This window comes from Canis lupus, chromosome 24, assembly GCF_011100685.1.
Source record: "Canis lupus familiaris isolate Mischka breed German Shepherd chromosome 24, alternate assembly UU_Cfam_GSD_1.0, whole genome shotgun sequence".
NCBI lineage: Eukaryota > Metazoa > Chordata > Mammalia > Carnivora > Canidae > Canis > Canis lupus.
Window position 1 is genome coordinate 14,604,548 of NC_049245.1, and position 14,514 is coordinate 14,619,061.

At 37.8% G+C, this 14,514-nt stretch overlaps 1 protein-coding gene across 1 annotated transcript in view; it reads left to right on the forward strand.

The window, feature by feature from the left end:
• TMX4 (thioredoxin related transmembrane protein 4) overlaps window positions 1-14,514 on the forward strand; it is a 50,865-nt gene that overhangs the window by 30,355 nt on the left and 5,996 nt on the right. The window contains exon 6 of the mRNA XM_038571646.1: window positions 6,195-6,296. Within this exon, the coding sequence (XP_038427574.1) occupies window positions 6,195-6,296 (102 nt within the window). The remainder of the gene's footprint in view (window positions 1-6,194; window positions 6,297-14,514) is intronic.

The following is a 14,514-nucleotide window of genomic DNA, read 5'->3' on the forward strand; positions in this document are numbered from 1 at the left end:
TAGGTTTTAGATTATTTTGATTATTTTGATCTCTCCATGTGTGTGTATTCATTACCTTAAAAATCTGTGCTAGAAATTTGGCATCACCCTCTGTATCAGCAACTAGCTTCCCCAAGCCTCTTGACAACTTGTGTAGTTGCTTCTTTTCTTAGAGACAAGTTTCCAGCTTTCCATGAAATCTCTGGGAAGGGCTCTCCGAACCTGTTTCTACAATCTAGCCCTTGTCCTCTTATTCACAGAGCACGTGATTTCCAGCCTGATGAGACTCAATCCTTGGCTGGCTGGCAGGTTCTCACTTCAGCCTTGAGGTGTAGTCTTGCCTGGTTGTACCCAAAGAACCGCTTAGTGAGTGGGTCCTCCTAGCTGCCCACCCAGCTCACTCACCTTATTTAGCCAGCCCTTCTTTCTTGCCCAAGATCCTTTCATCAATGTGGAATGTGTAATTGTGGGGAACATAATCTGTTTATAAGACACATTTAGACAATATAAAATTATAGTGCAGCTGTATTAACAGTGAACAGAAAAAATATATAGCATGTGGTGAGAGAGAGAGAGAGAGAGAGAGAGACAGAAAGAGAAAGAAAGAGACAAAGAAAGAAAGAAAAGGAGAAAGAACATGGCTAGAACTAAATGAGTATAAGGTTTCCAAGAAGGAAAGACACAGAGTGGCTAATGCCAGTGAGGCAAGGATATTGATGCCCATCCACAATCTCTTTTATCCTACTGAGACTTTGTGGATGCATAGACAGATAGAAGTCAGTGTTTCTTCAGCAACAGTCTCCCCTGGTTGGGTAGCTGGTTAAATATAATATTTCTGTAGGGAAAATTGCATGTTATTAAGTGGGTGAAAAGATGACAAAACAGTATGTGTAATGTTATGTTCTTGTGGAGTTTGTATGTGTATACAGGAATATGCCTGGAAGGAGATTAATCAGATGTCAACAATAGCTATCTCTGATCCTGAAATTATGGCTGATTTAAAAAAAAAATTCTTTTCTCTGTATTAATTTTTTTTCTATAATGAAAGAGATAAAATAAAAACAAGAGCAGTATCTATAAGATGAGAGCCTACTGAGCTCATCTTAAAGTCCTTGAGTTTCTGCTTTAGGAATGAAGCCAGCTTACTCAATCTGGCATTCTGGAAACAAGAGCTTGTCCTCAGGATGTCAGAATTGCTTGTTGAGGAGACACCCACACAGCTGAGTTCCCATGAACTCAGGGGTTTTGTTGTGTTCTGCATTTGGCTTCCTTAATTCTATGCCAACCTCCCATATGTTCTTGCTTGATTAAATCCTTAAGGTGGAGAAGTTCCTTGAGTAGTGTTACAAGCCAGATCTGTGAGCTTTCGACTATCACCTGGAATCTGAGGGATCCTTAGTAGGTAATTTATACCACAGTGTGGGGGAAGGGTGGATAATCTCAAATATTCTCTCCACCACTAAAATTCAGATTGTCTTCCCAATGTAGTTGTGATGGTATCCACCTATGTATTTTAATTTTTATATAGACTCATAGAAGTCACTGACACATCTGCTATAACACCTATCCTCATAAATAGTCTTGACATTTGCCTACCTCATACGAATCACTGGTGCCTGGAAGATGTACAACTCAAGGAATTTCTTAAAGAGTGGATAGACATCTTCTAGATACGGAATTGGTACTAATTTTATATTTATAGTGGCAATGTAAAATTTCTTTGAAATTCAGCTTAAAAAATTACTCAATGAAAAATGTCAATAATCTAAAGGATAGTACAGGTGCCATGAAAGCAATGCACAGGAGATTGAACTTGGGAGGTACTGTCACTGAGTGTGGTGCCGCAGTCAGGGTTAGGAATCCTGGGGCTGACATGCTGTCTGTGGCACATGAGTGGAGAGACTTTCCAGTCTTTCTGTCTTCTCATCTCTTTTCACAGTTGGTTACAGTGGTGTAGGGAGGTATTATCTTTCATTCTTCCAGAGAGAAAGCTCATTGTTCTCCACCCTGTGTGTGTATATCTGAACCTATGAGTTTTCCCTGCTATAAACTGTTGTCACTAGAACACTTTGAGTGCTTAGCATAATCAGTATTTGATAACTGTTTGTTGTTAGTTGTATTCATTAATCATTGTTGTCATCAATAAGTAAAACTACTTATTACCTCTCACTAGTCAATATGGAATGCTTTATCTTTTTATTCCTTTTTTTTAATCCAGGCTGATAGCAGGATTAAAATAGGGTTTTATGGCAGTTGTACAATGTGTATTTTTGCTAACTAGGTTTATCATCTGAATGCATTTCAATATTACTTGATTTTGTGAATTTGTGCTGCTCGCTGAGCTAATATAGTATGGGGGAACTGCCCTCACCTTGGTGCCACTGTTGTCATGCAACAAGGTGGACAGTAAGGTAGGCAGCATCTGTGGGAAGACAGTCTGGATGATGGAGAAGATTAAAGGCTTTATAAATACCTCACAATGAGAATTAAAGCCCATAGGTGTTTAGACTGGAGGATAACAAGAGTGTGTTTTTTCAAAATGGAAATACTTTTTAAAAACATTAACGAGAGTATAATTAACAAACAGTGCTATATTAGTTTCAAGAGTACAAGATAGTGACTCAGCAATTCTCTACATTACTCAGTGCTCATCGTAATAAGCATACTCTTCATCTCCATCACCTATTTCACCTATCCCCTCACCCAACTCTGCTCTGATGACCATTAGTTTGTTTTTAACAGTTAAAATCAATCAAATAGATTTTTGGATCAATAGATCCAAAAAGAATCTATTATGATGAAAGAAGGGGCTAGTCTGTTTTTTGGTTTATTTCCTTTTTTTCTGTTTGTTTCTTAGATTTTACATGAGTGAAATCATATATTTGTCTTTGATTAATTTATTTCACTTAGCATTAAATACTCCATACACATTGTTGCAAATGGCAAGATTTCATTTTTTATGGCTAATATTCCATTGCACACATATACCACATCTTCTTTATCCATTCATCTGTCGATAAACACTTCATTTCCTTCCATAATTTGGCTATTATCAATAATGCTGCAATAAACATAAGGTGCATACATCTTTTCCAATTAGTGTTTCCATATTCTTTAGGTAAATACTCAGTAGTGAAATTACTGGATCACATGGTATTTACATTTTTAACTTTTTGAGGAACCTCCATACTGTTTTCCATGGTAGCTGTACCAATTTACATTCCCACCAACAGTGCATAAGGTTTCCTTTCTTTCCACGTCCCCGCCAACACTTAAGAGTATATTTTAAAACTTCTGAAATGTCCCCCTGTGTTTTAGATGGTAGCATCTCTCCTCACTGTTTTGAGGGGTTTTCTTTGTAAAATTATCTAGAACCATATTACAGTGAGATAGCACACACCCACAGAATACCTCTCTTAATGCCTACAAGGGGCTGCAAGGTTGTGTCTTGTTACAAGTGTTGAAAAGGTAAAACATCGAATGTGAACTAAACCCTTGGCCATTACTAGAGATAGCCTTTCTGAGCTACTTCCACACAGGGAAGATGTTTTGAGGATTCTGATCTGTGTTTGAAAGAGATATTGGATTTGTCCCAAAACGCCTCAGAGTATATCCTGTGATATTGGCAGAATCTAATCACAGCCTCTCTCAACAAGGCTGTGCGGCACTGGGCTGACTGAGTGGGTGCCCTTGGACAGCACTGAATCTGCCCTGTAGTAGTTCAGCTCTCGGAGTACTGAGCTGTCTGGAGAGATTCTACCGGTGATCCATGGAGGCCTTGGCCTTGCTCCATTCCTTAAATTCATCTGACCACTGGGTAATTCTACTGTAATGGTGTCTTCATTTAGTCTCTCATTCAAATCTGTATGTAGCCAAACACTAGCTCTAATTCCATTATCTATGAATCAGTTATTACTTAAAAACATATATACGGCAAAACTTCAAGTACTTAATGCCACAAATCCCAACAATCTTAAGGTGTTCTAAAACCATTGTGGACTCAGACAAAATAAACAGATAAAGATTTATGTCTACAGTTGTGAAAACACAACTTGGTTAAGGAGGCTTTAGTATTAATTAACTAGAAGACCACAAGATGGTGAGGTTTCTCTAAGAGGCTCAAATACATCCTTTAAAGAATAAGTTGATATGAGAAAATTGAAGTAGAACTTGCTACAGTAAGAGGATATTTTGAATGCGCTAAGTGTGTGACTCAGAATGCAGTGACTCAAGAGCAAATAACTTAGTGAATTCCAGAAAATAACTTAGAAAATTTCTTGAGGGTTACTTTAATCATTTATTTTGCTGAAAGGGCATAAGATACTATCCAGAAGGACTTATAACTGGACATGATTCATTCCAGCAATTAATGGATATTACTTATAAAGCAAGTTCCAGAATACAGGCCTCTATGGGTCAGCACAAAGTTAGACTGGCTTTCCATATCTTTTAATTCCTTGGCACATTTCAGAGTTTAATCCTTAGGGTGGCACTGAGTAATCAAGAGAAGCATAAACTATGACTACATAGAGTTTTCTAAAGTAGAGAACTGTATGACACATTTTAGAACTTAAATTGAACAGAGTTTGAATGAAGCAATCTTTGGATATCCCAAATGCCTCTTTGCCTGCTGGGCTGCAGAATGTTAGATTATTCTTAATAAACTATTGCCCTGGCTAAAGGCAGAATGTTGAACAATGCCATCACCAGAGGACAATAATAGTTTTACAAGTCATGAGTTGTTTGTATTTCCTATGAATAATTGAAGGATCTGCTAGTATCTTTTTTTTTAATTCAATAAATATTTATCGAACACCTTGCAATATAAGTATGTAAAGTACTTGTTGAGTCTAGATCTGTCCTTTCTACTGAATAAGAAATTGGAGAGAGGAGATCTCAGATTATTCTAGACCATTAACAAGCTGTTTTGTTTGTTGGTTTATCATTCAGAATTAAGCCAGAATAAAATATACTATTGTATTGACATTTATAAACTAGAAACCAATGGGAGATATTTGAGTAATTTGGATTTTGAGAAATACTAAATTAAAATAGAAGCTAGGAGTCATTTTCATCCACCTAATCACTTATAGGCAAGTCATTCAGTTGTTATCTCTGCTTGCTGGTGGCACTTAGCTTGGAGCCATTTCATCATATGCCCAGTAAATGCTTGGATTATAGTTAACCATTTTGGTTTTGGAACTGTAAGATCACTAAGCCATCATGGTGAAGCATGGTTTCCAGCAAGTCTACATTTAAATGGGCCTTGACTCCAAACTTGCATGATTTAACATGTAAACAATTATTAGCAAAAATGGTTATCTCTTCACCCATTTTTTAAAGTGTTTGACATCAAATAGAGTCTCAGGGAACAGGAAGCATGAAGGGATGTACGCTCTACTCAAAGACTGATGGAATTTCATTTATTTATAATGAAATAACTAGAAAAACTTTCTTCTAATATTTTCAGTTTTGTAGGAAAGTTATTGAATATGAGTGGGATAGAGTAATGGTCTGATTAGGAAAAGGAAGTATGAAGAATTTTTTTTTATTTTTCATTTCATTTGATTAATTGATCTATTAATTAATTAATTAATTAATTTTTTTTATATTAATTTATTTTAAGGGAAAAGGGGTGGGGGTGGAGAGGGGCAGGGGGAGAGAATCAGAAGCAGGCTCCATGCATGGAGCCTGACATGAGGCTCCATCTCACAACCCTGAGTTCATGACCTAAGCTAAAATCAAGAGTCAGACACTTAACCAGCTGAGTTACCCAGGTGCCCTTGTATGGAGATATTTTAAACGTTTGATATTCTGTAAGTAGTAATTTAGTTCCACTTAAAAATTGACAAAGGCCCAAGAAGTTTAATTTTTTATGGGTGCCACATGAGGAGTAAAAATTGAGGTATATGGAATTATTAGGGAGAATGACCAAAAAGAATCTATTATGATGAAAGAAGGGGCTAGGAAAACAATTCTGCCAGAGTTCTCCCAGATCATGAACAAAGGTATGTAGGTCTTACTAGATATGACCTTGATTATTACTCTCCAGTACTCAGCATTGTAAGACTTGTTCTTGAAGAATCGAATAAATGTAGACTGGTGAACTTTGTGGGAGCTCATATGTACAGAAACATTGTACAAACTTGAGTTCTAGCTAAGAGGGAGATTCAAACATGTTTTGTAATAAGTAATTTTTTTTCTTCTGATTACAGCATCTTCACAACTATTTCACAGTGACCCTTGGAATTCCTGCTTGGTGTTCTTACATCTTTTTCGTCATGGCCACCTTGATTTTTGGCCTTTTTATGGGTCTGGTAAGAGAGAATGCCATTTTCCCCTTTGACGTTACATGGGTTTTTTTTTTTTTTTTTTTTTTTTTTTTTTGTAAAACTAGAAAGCAGCCAAGAAAGAAAAGATGCATAAACAAATATCATTTTGTGTATAATCTAAGCAGTTACTTTTTTGATACTACTCTTAGTGGTAATTTGAGATATAATATTCCTTAAACTTTTATCTCCTAATCCTAACCTTAAATATCCTGAAGGTGTGTGCAGGTATATAGTCTGTATATCTAGAATATAGGCAGTAATGAAAGAAGAATTGGAGACCTTACATGAATTTCTAATTTTCAATACAACCAAGTCAGCTGTAATTTCACACATTGCCTACTTGACTGGAACACTGGTGATAAGGCCAGTCCTGTGAATTTGTTCCTTGAGTGAACAAGATGATTTTTCTTGTTCATATCCTCCAATTGAACCCCTAATCCTGACCAGCTGCTTATACAAACACTCTGGATATCCTAAGGTGAATTTTCTAAGATAATGTAGATAAAGAAACACAGTCATGGGAAAAAAAAATAAGATGCAAAGCACATTACTATGTCTTCTTTAGGTTTGAAAATTAGTATGTAGTAAGTATCTGTGCGTTTTTTTCCCTAGATGTTTTAGGTGAGAATTGAAATAATAAATTTATTTACCTAACTATATAGTATTTTGACAATGTTTTACTCTTTTACATAGTTTTTTAATCTTTCTTTTTATCCACACTTAATCAGTTTGATTGAGCTTTAAACTCTAAGAAGTTCTTAAAAGCCATTGTGCTATTTATTAATCACATAGCTCCTAAACACTGTGTGAAAGAAATTTCATATAAAAAGGACATTTTAGATAAGATTATTTTAAAGTCTATCCTTACATTGTATAATGCATTTCAGCTCTTTAGCAAGTTCTTTTTAAAAATAAATGTAAAATGTTAGCAATTGCTTTTATGTATATTGATATATAACTTGTAATGACAAAGCTATACTCCAAGAAGCCAAGGAGGCTTGATTTTATTTTGCTGCAAATATACTTACCTTATACTATGCCATTTGAGATCTGACTGCTGGTGTTAACTTCACAGATGGGGGCGGGGGGGACATTCAGATTTGTCAATCATTAGGTTACATTAATCTTACTGCTAACCAACATGTCCCTGACGGTCTGGCCTAAAAGGATTGGACTTTGGATATAAATTTGACTGGATATAAATTTGCTTCTCCCATCTACTGTCTAGTGCTAGATTTTTCCAGCAGTATATTTTAGAGCCACATGAGTGAGGCTTTTGTAAGGGGAACACCATGAAATCCTAGGTGATTCTCAAGTGGAGTTATGGAGAATGTAGGTTGAGTGTGAGCCTATTGGAAGAGCACTGGAAACTCATCTCAGCATAAAGAGTTTTTGAATTTTATCTTTGAAGTTAACTTTAAGTTCAAGAAATCAGATCAGGTATGCATATACCCTAAATTCATATGGAAACTTATATTCAAATCATCAGTCCAGGAAGGTTATCAAGGTTTGGCCTGAAGAAGAGAGTTGAGTCTAGACTGACTGTTCAGGAGACTGGCAAGATAGAGGTCCTCAGCTCTGGTTTCACAAACTTACCTAGATAACTTTCAAAACATCCTGAACACCTATAAATTCAACTTGAAATGTAAAGAGAGAACAGCTGGAATGCTAGAGACAAAGGTTTTTGCTTCTAACAAGGTAGGAAGGTGAAAAAAATTAAAGAAATAAAATGGGTGGGGGGAGCTGTGACTGCAGGGCTAAGGGGGAGCTGCAAAAGCCTCCAGGGCACAAAAGCCCAGCCCTGGACAAGCAGGAACTTTAAAAATCCACGCCTGCGTTTTCCCTGACAGAAAAGTGCTTAGCAGGGAAATCGGGCAGAATTGCAGAAGGGGCAGTGAAGCATCAAGATTCCTGGAGTCACTATAAGACTGGGGTGCCTGGGACAAAGCTCACCGCAAACTGCAGTCCCGTTTCGCTAAAGGGCTGGAGCACCGCAGCCCTTTGGGGCATTTGGGAGAAGCCTGCTGCTTACCCTAGAGCCTGGCAACAGATGGAAGTGGCTGTCCTCCATTCCCTTCAGGAGAGGCGGTCCCTGGGAGCACGGATCCAGCAGCAGGGCCCTGGATCCAAGGACACTGAAGTGGACAAAGCTGGCTATCCTCCATTCCCCCTGGAACAGGCGGAAGCAGGGAAAGCACAAGAAAGCAAGAACTCCCCTGCTGCTGGGCACCAGACAAGCTGTGCATGTCAGTGCACCCGTCCCCAGGAGCACCTAGGCCAGTGTGGACTGGGAGACTGCGGTTAGTTACTATGGGAAGCTCGACTGCAGAGCTGGACATCTGGCTGCCACCATTTTTTTTTTTCCCTCTTTGTTTCACCTTGCACCTACCTTTGAAAGGCAGGGCCTCTAGGGAACAAAGACCTCACAGGATAAACAGCTCATACTGAGCCCAGCACCTGGCAAGAGGCGGGACATCTCCACTCAAGCAGAGACACCTGAGAATAAGTGCAGCAGACCCCTCCCCCAGAACTGCTGGAAGAACAAGGGAAAAGCAAGTTTACTGAATAAGCAGCACTGGAAAGCTCCAGGACTGAGGGAAAAGAGTATATAGAACTACAGGGTCCTTTTTCTTTTTTCTTTTTCCATTATAACTCTTTATATCACACTAAAATTTTTCAATATATTTTATTTTCCCACATTGACTACAATATTTTACCAGCTCTTCTTTTTTAAGTTTTTTTTTCCTTTTTGACTTTAATATTTTACAATTATATGTCTTAGATATATTTTTCCCTTCTGGATTCCCTTCAACGTTTTCAATTTAATTTTTGTAGATATACAAGATACAGGTTTTTGTTTTTTGTTTTTTCTGTCTCGTTTTGTTTTGCAATGGTGGAAATTAGTACTTTCTAACACACGACCAAAATATACCCAGAACCAAGGGAACACCAAGTTGGTTCATTCTGTGAGATTATATTCTCTCTTCCTTCCCATTCTGCCCTCCTCTTTTATCTTGTTTATGTTTTTGTGGTTGCTGTTGGGTCTTTATATAAGTATTACTGGTTTATATAAATTTGGGATTGAGCATCTTTGAACATATAGAACAAAATACACTCAGAACCAAGAGGATCACCCTATATGTCCCCTCAGGGGGACCACATTCCCTCTCCACTACCATTTCCTTACCACGACCATTCCCCCTACCACCTTTTTTCCTTTCTTTTTTTTTTTCTTTGTTTTTTTGTTTTAGTTTTTAAATTTTTACTACTTTGTTTTAAAATTTGTTTTTCACTTTAGTGGTCCTTTTGTTTTATTTTGTTCTGTTCTTTATTTTCTTTTACTTTCTGGTCTCTTACCTCTTTGTAATCATCTAGGGTGTATTTTACTTAGGCTGTGCTTGATTTTTTTTTTTTTTTTTTTGATTCAGCCTGCTCATACAGCCACTCTGCACTGGACAAAATGACTAGAAGGAAGAATTCACCACAAATGAAAGAACTGGAAACCATACTTTCTGCCACAGAGTTACAGGATTTGGATTTCAATATGATGTCAGAAATTCAATTCAGAAGTACAATTATAAAGTTCATGATTCTGGGGGAAAAAATAGCATAAAGGACTCTACTGCAGAATTGAGATCTAATCAGGCCAAAATTAAAAATAGTTTAACTGAGATGCAATCCAAACTAGATGCTCTAACTGCTAGGATTAATGAGGTGGAAGAGAGAGTGAGTGATATAGAAGACAAGTTGATAGAAAGGAAGGAAGCTGAGGAAAGAAGAGAAAAAACAAGACCCCATGAGGAAAGGCTTAGGGAAATAAATGATAGCTTGAGAAGGAAGAATAAATGTCTAATTGGGATTCCAGAAGAGGCTGAAGGAGAGGGAGGACCACAAAGTATATTTGAACAAATCACAGCTGAGAACTTCCCAAATCTGGGGAAGGAAACAGGCATTGAGATCCAAGAGATAGAGAGGACCCCTCCAAAATCAATAAAAACCATTCAGTACCTTGACATTTAATAGTGAAACTTGCAAATTTCAAAGCTAAAGAGAAAATTCTTAAAGCAGCAAGAGACAAAAGATTCTTAATTTATATGAGGAGAAATATCAGATTAACAGCAGACCCCTCCACAGAGACCTGGCAGGCAAGAAAAGGCTGGCTATATTCAGGTTACTAAATGAGAAGAACATGCACTCAAGAATACTTTATCCAGTAAGGCTGTCACTGTGAATAGAAGGAGAGATAAAGAGCTTCCAACATAGGCAGAAACTGAAAGAACATGTGACCACCAAACCAGCTCTGCAAGAAATATTAAGGGTCACCCTGTAAAAGAAAAAGGGAGCCCAAAGAAACAATCCATGAAAACAGGGACTGTACAGGTAATACAATGACACTAAATTCATATCTTTCAGTAGTTACACTGAATGTGAATGGGCTAAATGATCCCATCAAAAGAGGCAGGGTATCGGACTAGATAAAAAAGCAAGATCCATCTATATGTTGTCTACAAAAGAGTCATTTTAGACCTGAAGACACCTCCAGCCTAAAAATGAAATGGTAGACAGACAGACTATTAACTGATGGAGCCACCCAGGTGCCCCAGACCTGTTTCTCTTTCCCATTCAAATGGTCCTCAAGAGAAAACTGGGGTAGCAATCCTCATATCAAATAGATTAGAGTTCATATTAAAGACTGTAATAAGAGATGAAGAGGGACACTATAGCATACTTAAAGGGTCTATCTAACAAGAAGACCTAACAGTCATGAATATTTATGCCCCTCATGTGGGAGCCACCAAGTATATCCATCTATTTATAACCAAAGTAAAGAGATACTTAGATGATAATACACTAATAGTAGGAGACTTCAATATGGCACTCTCAGCGAATGACAGATTTTTAAAGCAGAACATCACCAAAGAAACAAGGGCTTTGAATGATACACTGGACCAAATAGATTTCACAGAACATTCCATCCGAATGCAACTAAATACACATTCTTCTCAAGTGCACATGGAACTTTCTCTAGAATAGACCACATACTGGGTCCCAAATTAGGTCTCAACCAATACCAAAAGATTGGGATTGTCCCTTGCATATATTCAGACCACAATGCTTTGAAACGAGAACTCAATCACAAGAAAAAATTTGATTCTAGACTGTTAAAGTGATTAAGTGATATACAATATTATTCCTTTATAAGAAGTTGGGAGGATAACTTTATTTAACAAAATGATAATAATTTCAAAGCAGTAATCATAATTTTTTGGTAATACATTTCCATAAAGTACCAAACACATATCTCTGGTTCCTTTTCTACATTGTAGAAAAGGATTCCTTTTCCAACTGTAATATGTGTTAAAAGAAGCACACAACAGCTAGAATTTTTGCCTTCAGGGAGGTCTGCAGATGTGCATTTCAGTGTTCTGTGTCACCCTGGCCATTAACTGAGGGCTGGCTGAGAGGAGAGCCCAGGCATGCAGTTATGTGAAGCTTGGTCCTGGTGTCTCTGGAAGTTCTTCCCTCTATGAATCTTTATGGAGTTTAACTTATACAGTGGCCAGAAGGAACACAATGTTTTCCATAGAGAAGTGATTTTCTGATGAAGTTACTGTTTCCCATAAACCTGATTATGATGTTTCCTACTTTTTTCCTAATTTTAAAAGATGGGAAGTCAAAACGAGGCTGTTAGTGTAGATTTTTATTTGTTTTCTTGACTGAGCCTCATGATGACTGAAATACTTTACTAAATGTTATTTTTCACATGTAAACAAAGGGCTCAGTTTTCAAGTATGTATTTTGCATTTTAGACCAGTATGGGAAAGACCAGTAAGTGAGTAGTCTATATATGCAATCATTTTGGCAGTGTTGCTGTCCGCCATCAGTGACTGTGCTGTGAAAGATGGGAGACTGCAAAGCTCTAGGCAAGCAGAAAAGCAGTGGAAAACATTGGCAGTGATATTATGTCTCTATTATCTGTCTCCATTTCAGTTGGTATATATAGTCACTGTCTAAATTTTGATACTTGGGTAGATTATTTTTCTGTGTGTTGTTCACTACTGTCTAGCATAGAGCTTCCCCCAAAGGAGGGTCTCTAATATAGGAGGTATAGATTTCATTCTGTGAAAGATGGTAAATCTGCTTGCTTTCCTCATTCAGTTGCATACTCTCTCTACCTACCTGGTACAGATGAAACCAGAAAATATAACCCTGGAAGGAAAGAGGAGGAGGATAGCACCATTCTCCTATAGACTTGGTGGGGTTTTTTTGTAATTTTATGTAAATTCAGTGTACCAACAAATAATAGAACACCCAGTATAGACTGTTTTTATTATTTTTAATTTTTATTATTTTTTGAAGATTTTATTTATTTGAGAGAGTGAGAGTGAGCACAGCAGGGGGAGGGGCAGAGGGAAAAGGAGAAGCAGGCTCCCCACTGAGCAGGGTGTCCAATGCAGGACTCAATCCCAGGACCCCAGGATTGTGACCTGAGCCAAAGGCAGACAATTAACTGATGCAGCCACCCAGGCGCCCCAGACCTGTTTTTAAAAAGTGCCATTCTTAGTGGCTCAGAAAGTGGCTCATTCCAAGGGAATGGTTCTCTAGACCAGAAAATAATTCTTGAAGTAAGAGAATCTGGGAGAATAAGAGCTTCTGAGCACTAAGGCTACATGATGGAATTGTGTACTGTTAAACATAAAATAGACCTTGAAGATAGGTTAGCCCAAATCCATCCTTTTGAGAGACTGCAAGTGAGAAAGCAACTAAGTAACTTGTCCAGGGTCACACAGAGGCAAGGCTGAGGCTGTCCTTTAAGTGTTTTCTAGGCCCTCTATACCCAGCCCTCTAGCTGGCCCAGGTATATCACAGGTGGTACTTACTCCCTCCCAGGCTTCGTTGTAAATGCCAGGATTTCTTGTCACTGGTGAATGTTTCTTCTTTCCCTTCCCTAATTATGTCAAGACCAAAATTTAACCCTACAATTAGAATTAAGAAAGGAAAAAGAAAACAGGTAACAAAAAATTATGTCCCACAAATAGCTAATAAGCATGGAACTGTCACATTAAAATGTAATTTTTCTGTTGGTAAATTGAACACCAATAAAAAATAAATTAAAAAAAATAAAATGTAATTTATCAACTTCAGGCTTTTCAGATGGAAATGTTTTCCTCTTTACTGTTCAAATCAATTTAATGGTTGGGAGCTTTTTCCTCCCCAGCCCACAGAGCTTCATGCATTCCATGGCCCTACCACATGGATGTCCACAATCCCGGCATTCAGGGCTTTCTCTCCATCCAGGAGCCCCCATGGTCCAATTTGTTGTAGCTCAGAGGAGCCAGGCAGCTGTTGCTGTCCATCTACCCTAGACTATGCCTCGGGTCTTAAATGCTGCCTCCTTCACGTGGTCATTCTTAGTTCTTCCCAGACCTATAACAGGTTGTTCTAGCTGTAACTCTGAAATATCTGTCAAAATGCTTTATTCATTTTTCTTATGGAATTCATGTTCCATATTGCTTCATAATTAAACCGCCATTTTTCCCCTTTTTCTGAACCTCTCCCCACAGAGGTTAACCTGACATCTTGAACCTAATGAACCAAATTTTAAATAAGTAATAAATGAATATATAGATGATAATAATTCTGAACATAAAGGAGCATACTCATTTGATGTTTATGAAATTGAATCAGAAGTACTATAACTTCTTTAGAGTCCTTAAAATTTTATAGCACCATTAAAACACTAATGTCTGAAGTAGTATTACTATTTTAAAGACTGGGCAATTATTCAAAGTAGGGGTAAAGCTGGGGAGTTAGCTAGGTACAAGGAGAAGTAGATTGTCCTTACAAACAGAGAGCTTCTTCCTCGTTGGATCTTTGTGTTGTGGGGTGCCATAGGGGAAGATGTGAAGAATTGGCTACAGCTTATCCCGGGCCCAGCTAATCGTGCCAATTGACATAACCTGTAACTCCATCACCATGGCCTAGGCGGGGCGTGGAACAGGGACTGGGATGAACCTGCTCCTAAGGAGCTTGTATAGTTTCTCAAGAGAGGGATGTTTATAGTAAGTAGACAGTGATTCATGCTGCACTAAGGTCAGAATGAAGCCAAGACAATCACAGTCTAAAATAGTGTTTGGTTCATATCATCAATGACTTTTCTCACAACTTATTTCTGTAGAAATTTCTTATGGTACTCTTAAGA